Below are 9,529 nucleotides of genomic sequence, written 5' to 3'. Positions count from 1 at the left end.
ATTCAGACGAGCGGGTGAGACTTGTGTAATCCGATCTTATCTTAAAAGCAGGATGCTTTTCTTAGTTATCGTCTCACTGCGTTGGTGAAATCGTTATATTTTTCAGGGATAAGAAAAAAATCTAGTACGGGGAAATCTTCACTTATCTGAGTTCGATAAATACCTAGTACCGTTTTGGTCGTTCCCACACAGCAGAAAAAATCTAGCTTGAGCTGATGTTGAAGGCGGAGTTTGCTGATGAAAAATGAAGAAGGATAAAACATTTCTAACGAATGATTTAATTAGGGGTGGTATTCTGGGCAAAAGTTTTTTATGATCATACTCGTATCGACAGCCTTTTGTCGAATTCATCTCGGGGCGCTTGAAAGGGCGTTATAAGCTCAGTCTTTTCCCGAGAGATGCGTATAAAAAAAAAAAAAAAAAAAAAAGAAGAATCACTTGAGGCAGTGGCATTTTATTTTATTCTGCCCATTGAAGACATGAATTGAATGATGTGATTGTCTCTTCCGTAGACACTGTCTGAACAGGTTCAGACGTCGTCGTCAGAGCTTTGATTTTCCTCAGTGACATCAGCAATTATCTCATCATCTTCCAAAACTCTGTGTCCTAATTTTCTTCTTCATCAGCTCATACCCATTTTTGATCTTTTTTCACTCTGAACTTTCTGTATTATCTAACTAAATCAAGTAACGGGTGTTTTTTTTCGAGGTATATAACTTTAAGTTGGCATTACTGTTCAATATGGCGACCGATTTAACAGCTGTCAAGTGATTTATTCTCAGTTTGGTTTGGCAATTCATCATGAATAGACTCACGCCTGAACAACCCTTGCAAATAGTGCAATTTGATTTCGAAAATAATGGTTCTGTGCGGAATACGTATCGCGCACTACGTCCATTTTATTTTGCTTAGCAATGAAGCGCACTTCTGGTTGGCTACGTCTGGCTACGTCAACAAACAAAACTGCCGCATTTGGGGTGAAGCTAATCCTCAAGTGTATGTCGAAACACCGGTACATCCAGAAAAACTGACTGTTTAATGCGCTTTATTGGCTGGTGGAATCATTGATCCGTAATTCTTCAAAAACGATTATGGCCAGAACGTTACAGTCAATGGTGATCGGTATAGAGCCATGATTACTAACTTTTTCATTCCTGAATTGAACAACCATGATGTCCAGGAGCTGTGGTTCCAACAAGACGGCGCAACATGTCACACAGCTCGTGCCACAATCGATTTATTGAAAGACACTTTTGGTGACCGCCTAATTTTACGTTTTGGACCTGTTAATTGGCCTTCAAGATCTTGACTAGACTACTTTCTGTGGGGCTATGTAAAGTCATTGGTCTAAGCGGATAAGCCACAAACCCTTGAACATTTGGAAGACAACATTCGCCGTGTTATTGCCGATATACGGCCACAAATGCTGGAAAAAGTCATCGAAAATTGGACGTCCAGATTGGACTACATTCGAGCCAGCCGTGGCGGTCATATGCCAGAAATCATATTTAAAATGTAATGCCACAAGATTATCTTGCGGATAAATAAAATTCCTGTCAATCGAATAATCCATCGTTGTTTTATTGCAATTTAAAGTTCTATAGCTCTAAAAAAAACACCCTTTACTTGATCTAGTCCTCCTAATCAAATCTGCTGGATTCCATTCTTACGTTCGGGTTGCAGAGTTGAGGTGGTTCGGATTATACATCTAACATATTAACAATTGGGCCATTCGGATTATAGGTTACTTCGGATTACGGGGATTCGGATTATCCATATATTACTGTAATACTAGAGTTATAAGTAAAAAACTGATTTTTGTTTCAAACTGAAACACCCTGTATCTCGAAATCGAAGCTTTTTTCATGAAAATAGTTGTTCTATCCGATGCCAAAGTCATTTAACTAAAATCTGGATCACCTTGTATATGAAGTTGAACCGTCACATACACAAATCTGAAAATACTGAACTTGACAACTTGACAGGCCAATCAGAGAGTCAAGTTTGAGTTATCGATAATCCGATCTTGACTAGTGTTCCAAATTGGATTGGATCATTCAAAAAAAATTGTGTTGAAATAACCAGACTTTTTATCGTCAGAAGCCTGAATGTGATTCCGAAAATATGCGGACAATTTGATTGAGGTCATGTCTGAAATTAAATGAATGGACTAATTCGTGTTTAATTGAGCTTTCATCTTGAAATTGCACTGTCTTCATTTTAGATTCATTTCTCTTTCCAGAAAGTGGATGCTCTATTCCTCAACGCTAATCAGCAATATCTATCTGGGCAATTTCAGAAAGCACTCAAAACTCTCTCGTTGATACCACCACAAATTTTGAATTATAGGTAAGAAACATTTCAAACCCTCTTATTTACTGGATTTCTTCAGAACTAAAAATATGTCAGATATAGATATCAACATCATAGGAGATTAACTTCCAGTCGCAGGAACGTTAATTAATTTAATGCCGTCATTAAAATTTCTGGGTGTTGATATGAAATAACAATTTTGAGCTTCGTGCAAAATTTCCAGCTGATCATATCATGAGAAATGTGAATGATGGGAGAAGGATATATGAAAAGAAATTTGATTCGAGAATTTGAGTGTGTATTTGGAACAACAATTTTAAGCTGATGATGATGAATTTCAGAGTTTTATTGATAAAATGGCATCAGTTTCAGTTAAAGGGTGTTTCCATTATGCGCTTCTTAATAAATATTATTTTTCTTTTCGAAAATCCAAAAATTTTCAAACTGATGACATTCAACTTCCAAACTCTAATAAGTCTAGCTTCAGTACTTTTTTAACAGCCTTTACAGTGCCGACTGAAAGGACTAGGCGGTAGCCTAATGAACAAATTGTCACCGGTTAATTTTTCTTGAGTTGTAGATATGTAGATAGATAGCAAAACAGGCAATTCTTTTTCGTCAGACGAGCTGCTGAATATGATAAGTTGTAGAAGGAAAAATTCACATTGATTTGACGATAGTTTCTCGTCCTATTTGACCACCATAGTCCGTGTCGGTCTTTCTGTTTGACAAAGCCTTTACGGTATAATTTTTTTTTTATTCTTCCAAAATATATCATAGTAATCGCACTGCCAATAGTTTATTACTCTGAGGCACTGACAGATACGTGTTTTCATAGATCAGTTTTTGGCATTTAGAAAAGAATTTTCTTTCCAAAAAAATGTGTATAAAATTTGTTAATAAATGTCTTGATAAGTCAGTCCGTAAACCGATAAAACAAATCATTTCTTATTTCACAGTAAACAAGGAGAATCTTCAATTGTTCTGTTCAACAATAATATGGGTGTGATACACCACGCTCAAGGAAAACATCACCTAGCTTGTATTTACTACCAAACAGCTTTGAAGGAAGATATGAAAATCCAGGAATCAATCAAAAACGAACAAGGTAATATGTAATAATGTTCACAAAACTTCCGTAATATTTATGCTATTATCAAATAACAATATGCAGTGTGTCAATTTGAAAAGTGACCACCCTTAATTCTCCATTCTGCATGAGGGCAGAATCAGAAAAATGCGAAAAGAGATAAACTTTGTTTCGATGAGGATATTTTATATGGTTGGTTCCAATCAATTTGCTTCAACCCTGTGATGACCCTCTTATAGAGCGCATGAAGAACCGATGGACCAAAGGTTTTCGAAAATTTTCAAAATTTTTCAAATTTTTCAACAATTTTTTTTTCCAAACTTCTTTCTTGCAATTTATACAAGTTTCCGAACGTCTCAATCGGCATGAAATAGCCAGATATTGGTTTACAAAAACGCATACTCGATGCTAATCCTAGGGCATTTTTTGCGCTATGTGCTGCACACAGCTTAAATTCAACTGAAAATGATGCTGCTAAGGTTTCAATTAAAACAGTGGACTCTTTTGATATTGTAAAAGAACTTTATATATATTTGTCTTCATCCACAAAAAGATTGGAATGTTATAAAAAAGCATGATCCTCAGTTACGTCTAAAACCCCTACTAGATGGTCAAGTAGAATTGATGCTAAAGTTTCATTTTATTCAAATATGTGATAGCCTTTTAGAAATAGCAGAAAATGATACTATTAACATAAAAACTAGACATAAAGCAAGTTCTCTTTTATTAAATATTCATTCTTTTAAATTTATTTGAAGTGTCATAATTTCTTATGATGTTTCATTCCAGATTAATATTGTAAGCAACATGATGCAAAGTGTAGCGATTGACATTAAAGTGTGCCAAAACCATTTGAAGAATTTAGTTGATCATTTCAAAAATTAGGGATGATAATGTTCTCGAGGAAAAACTTGCGGGAGCTGGAAAACTAGCGGCTGTTCTTGAGATAGATCAAGGTTTTTCTCCATTATATACTGTAAGACGAAAGTATAAACCAAAATTGTTCGATTATGAACAGACGGAAGATCCAAAAATCGCTTTTAAAATAAATTTCTTCTAGAAAATAATTGATCAAACACTAAGTTCCTTTAATAGTAGATAACGTTAACGTTTTTTGTTTTATTTGTGATATTCTTAAATTAAATAACAAATATCTATTGAAATGCTGTCATGCTCTTCAACAAAAGCTAACTGATGACAGGAAAAAAAGAGACTGACTTGAAAGAAAATGATTTATTCAACGAGATAAAAGCCCTAAGATTGTTTTCATTATCTGAAGCGAAAATTCTCTTGAAATTCTAATATATATTTTTGAAAATAATCTAACTTTTTCTCTACCGAATCTTAGTATTGCCTCAAGAATCCTTCTCACTTTACCTGTGTCCTGTGTCTGTTGCTTCTGGTGAGAGATCATTCACTAAATTGAAAATTTTTAAAAACTATTTGAAGTTTACCATGTCTTAAGAAAGATTTTCTGGATTGGCAATCTTAGATATAGAGCAAGAGATACTCGATAAAATTGATTGATTGATAATATAAAAGAATATTCAGCAGCCAAATCTAGAAAAACATCCATTCAATTTCTGGATTGATCCTAATTAAATGTTTATGCCTTTATGAATAATTTATAGAAGAATACAGCTCAAGTTTTGAAACACATTTGAAATGTATTATGTTACAAATAACACCATAAAGTTCTTAAGGCAATGAAGGTTGCTGATAGATTTTCAACCATTCTACACTAAATTCTCAACAAAACTTCAAAAAAAAAATTCCGATTATACAGTAGTACTTTTCTCCACCTCCCCCCTTTAAGGGGCGCCAAAATATGTTCCGCACGCGGGCGTTGATGTCCCTTGCGGGGGCCCTGGATGTCATACACTTAACCCTTTTTTGTTAGTAGAACTTTCGAAAAATAAAGAAGAGTAGAATAGTTATTTGATAGCAAGAGTTGCAATAAAACAGGAATAATGAGAAATTGTCCACTATTTTCTAGATAAAAATATAACCTATCTTCGAATTCGGCCTTTACGTTTACGAAAACTTGAATATCTCGGAGTGGTAAGCGTATTCATACTACATCTGTGTTTTATACACCTGTTAACGAACTCAACCGCGGCATTCAAGATTCAAACCTACACGTAAAGTTTCTAGTTCCTTCCTTTCAATAGTTCAAACGACCAAAAGGCCGAACAGACGGGCATAATCAAATTTCAGGATGAATTCGTCATCAGCGAGTGGAACCTTATCGTACAGATATTGTGACTGAATGTTAATTCATAATAAAAATAATAATCTTTATTTTTTGTAAGGCATATAAAACTTATGCATATAGTCTCCAGTCTGTTATACAGGGTGGCCATTTGAAAACGAAACAGACGAGATTACAGACGAAATAAAGTTTTTCGATAGAAATGCTCGGACAAGTCGATTTCTGTTTCGAGGGGGACAACTTAAGATGTAGGTTACGGACGCATATCGCTTCAACCCTTGCTGCTACAACCCCCACCCCCAATTTTTGAATAGGGAAGATGGGGTGAGTGATACCTCAATTTAAAGGTATTATTATATTGATTTCAGCACAGTAATTGTTTTTTCATTTTATGCATTAGTTCTCGAAATATTCATGCGTTAGTTAGTTAGGAAGGAAGCCACAGTCATGGTTGTTTTGAAGCTCAAAATGTCGATTACTACAAGTGCCATGAAAACACCACTTCATTTTCAAATACTTAGTTAAGAATATTTCAAGAACTAATGCATAAAATGAAAAAACAATTACTGTGCTGAAATCAGTATAAAAATACCTTTCAAATGAGGTATCACTCACCCCATCTTCCCTATTCAAAATTTGGGGGTGATGGTTGTAGTAGCAAGGGTTGAAGCGCTATGCGTCCGTAACCTACATCTTAAGTTGTCCCCCTCGAAACAGAAATCGACCTGTCCGAGCATTTCTATCGAAAAACTTTATTTCGTCTGTAATCTCGTCTGTTTCGTAATCAAATGGCCACCCTGTATATTATTCTACATAAAACCAAATGTAGAATACTTAAATATACGTATATGACAATAATGAAATACGCGCAATAACAATTGATAATTGACGACAATACAAAACATTAACTAGAAAAAAAAACAAAAAGGAACTAAAAAAAATATCAAAGAGTTATTTCCTAAGGCTTATTTAATTTTTTTTATTGGCAAAGTTTTCAAACTGGAAGGAAGCTTATTTAAGACGACTACAGTCGCATATTGAAGTGATTTTATGATTGAAGAAGTACGGTGTATTAGAACAAGCAACGTGTGAAAGTTTCTTGTTTTATACTGAGTGTCCCCCAACCTGTCAAACTTATGCAAGCTAACCCTGTCATACATCGCCATATAAAAATATAAAACGAAGGAATCATCAATAATGATTTGGCTATTGTTCTACAAGAAACCAATAATATAAAGTTAAAAAGCAAATAAATTATTCTTTTTTGAGCTACAAATACTCTATCCTAGTGAGAACAATTACCATAAAAATGTTGTACGATAGATGAGAATAAACCAAGCTATAGTACACACTGATCAAGGCACGTCAAGCATCAGTTTCTAGGCTGCAACAGTATAAAATGGGCTTTAGGAAATAATTTACACACCCCATCAACATATTATTCAATTCATGAATGTATTAGTTATGATGAATCATTTCCAAATATAATATTTTTTCGTTTGTTTTTCAGATAAACCTTTACATACTCTTGGTGGTTCTAAATTTCATGAGCTCACTTACAACTTAGGCATAGCTCTCCTACATGCTGGAAGATATTCGGAAGCTTTTGACGCTTTGATAATAGCTGTCAGGAGGTACCATCGAAACTCTAGGTTGTGGTTGAGGATAGCTGAATGCTGCATAAAATTACATAAACCAGTAAGGATGGCTATTTTTGTTGTATTTGACGTGCGAAGATGTCTAGATCTTGATTTTCTAAACGAACATGTCTAGATCTTGATTTTCTAAACGAACATTTCATTTTCAGAATAATAGGGTAGACTTTGATTCTACACAATTTCAAAAGAAAATGTGTATATCCAGAATCGGCCAAACCATGGACAATATGAAATACGTTTTACCGACACGTGTATCGAATGATCAAAAATATAGGTAGGATATTTTTTATTTAATAATATAGGTATTATAATTCATTGACATACAGAGGCTGATCATGATTTCAAAGGGTGTGAACCATTCTTCACAGAACTAAATATCAGATTTCTATTTTGAGTAGAAATAAGTAGTTTCATTTCAGAGACAATAATTAATCACTCTTTGATGAAACCAATTATATTAGAGGGCTTTCAACTATTATTTTTTTGTTATTGAATTTTGAAAGCTCGTTCAACTAACAGATGTATATATTTTTGTCACAATGTTTGTAATTCTTTGATTTTGTGATCTCGCTGATGAAACCGTTCTCAAATTCGATTATGTTCGTCCGGTCCTGAAAATGATAACTAAAAAGGAAAGACATAGACTCGAAATTTTCAGGGTAGGTTCGGAAAGTTTTGAGACAAATTATACCCCTTTTTCTATTCAATTTAAATCTGGCGCGAAAGCATAACATCCGCTCATGAAGCTAAGTAACCCATAACCTATTTCTCAATTTTATTTAATAAAAATCTTATTAATCACAATGATGTTATTGATTAATTGACAGTGTCATTTTTTAGAATACTTTTTATATAGATTATTTATAACTCAAAACATATTGCTATGATGATACTGAATGTTCATTTTTGAATTATCGCAATAGTTCAGTCCCAATAATTTTGGAGTTACATATTTTTGATAATTTAATATAGGTAGCAAATGAAATAATACCAGCCATCAAAGAATTGATGATATTCATAATTATGACACAGTAAAAGAAAAACCATAATGTGAAACTGTAGTGTTATTGGGAAGTATTTTACACCTTTTCCAATTGTAATTCTGAAAATTAAAGTTTAATTTGAGATGAGGAAACATGTATTTCAGAATAGGATAACTGAGAAAAGAGAAATCGGATTTCAGAAAAACACAATTGAAATTCAGAGTAGGAAGTTGGAATTCCGAAAATCAAAGTTGTAATTCAGAATAGTGAATTCAATTTCAGAAAAGGAAAATTGTATTTCAGAAGTTATCGATTCAATTTCAGATGATGTGATATGTAATTCAGGACAGTACCGAATATAAGGTACTAGTACAATATGCAACACAGGTATTTAATAGATATGGCTACCGGGGTATTGTGGTATTGGAGGAAACGAAAATACCGATGAACTTGCGAAAAAAGCATCAAGGTTAAGACCTGTTGGTCTTAAGCCTTTCTGGGTATTTGGAAAAGACCAATATGAGGCAACGGTTTAACAATGGGAGTTGAACAATAGAATTACTCTTTGGACGAACACTCCTTTCACGGACCTATACCAAAAGCTCAACACCAGGAAGCTCTTGAAGCTTCCATAAGCTGAGCTTCGGGTAATGAGGCGTCTGCTCGTCTGCTGACAAGACAATAAGACATTGTCTGTGCATATGCCTTTTGTAACGCTTGGGTAAGTGTGGAAGTGTGGAAATGAGGTAGAAACAGTCGAACACATAGTGTGCAAATGTCCGGGGTTGACCTAAAAACCTTTCATATGGAAAAGTCAGTCCTGGATACACATGAAGGCTCCTAAGGATGTCGTCGGCTTCGTTACCAGTATCTACAGTCTCCATGGGTATGATTAGCTTGGTTTAAGAACAAAAGATCAATTTGGACGTAGTTCAGGAAAGGCTAACTGAGCCGCGACGACCCTTATTCATTAATAATTTTATTAATTCTGAAATACATGTAACCAATTCTCAATTTCAATTTCCTATTTCTGAATTTCAAATTATCACATCTAAATTTCAGTTTATATTTTCTGCAAACAATTTTTCCTTTTCTGAATTACATACTGCTATTCTGAAATACAAATTACAGTTTCTGAATTACATATTGATATTCTGAAATACAAATTACCTTTACTGAATAATAACTTCATATTCTGAATTACAATTTCCATATTCCGGAATTCAAATTGCTTTTCTGAATTAAATTTTTACGCTTTCTGAATTACAATTGG

General features: G+C 34.0%; 1 protein-coding gene across 1 annotated transcript in view; it reads left to right on the top strand.

Annotated features, from left to right (window-relative positions):
• Nucleotides 1-9,529, top strand: part of LOC123686606 (CCR4-NOT transcription complex subunit 10) — a 28,028-nt gene that overhangs the window by 16,315 nt on the left and 2,184 nt on the right. The window contains exons 6-9 of the mRNA XM_045626840.1: nucleotides 2,243-2,349; nucleotides 3,273-3,421; nucleotides 7,126-7,313; nucleotides 7,423-7,547. Of these exons, the coding sequence (XP_045482796.1) occupies nucleotides 2,243-2,349; nucleotides 3,273-3,421; nucleotides 7,126-7,313; nucleotides 7,423-7,547 (569 nt within the window). The remainder of the gene's footprint in view (nucleotides 1-2,242; nucleotides 2,350-3,272; nucleotides 3,422-7,125; nucleotides 7,314-7,422; nucleotides 7,548-9,529) is intronic.

This window comes from Harmonia axyridis, chromosome 1 (assembly GCF_914767665.1).
Source record: "Harmonia axyridis chromosome 1, icHarAxyr1.1, whole genome shotgun sequence".
Taxonomy (NCBI): Eukaryota; Metazoa; Arthropoda; class Insecta; order Coleoptera; family Coccinellidae; genus Harmonia; species Harmonia axyridis.
The sequence above is the reverse complement of the archived record's forward strand: the minus strand, read 5'-3'. Positions and strand labels throughout refer to the sequence as shown.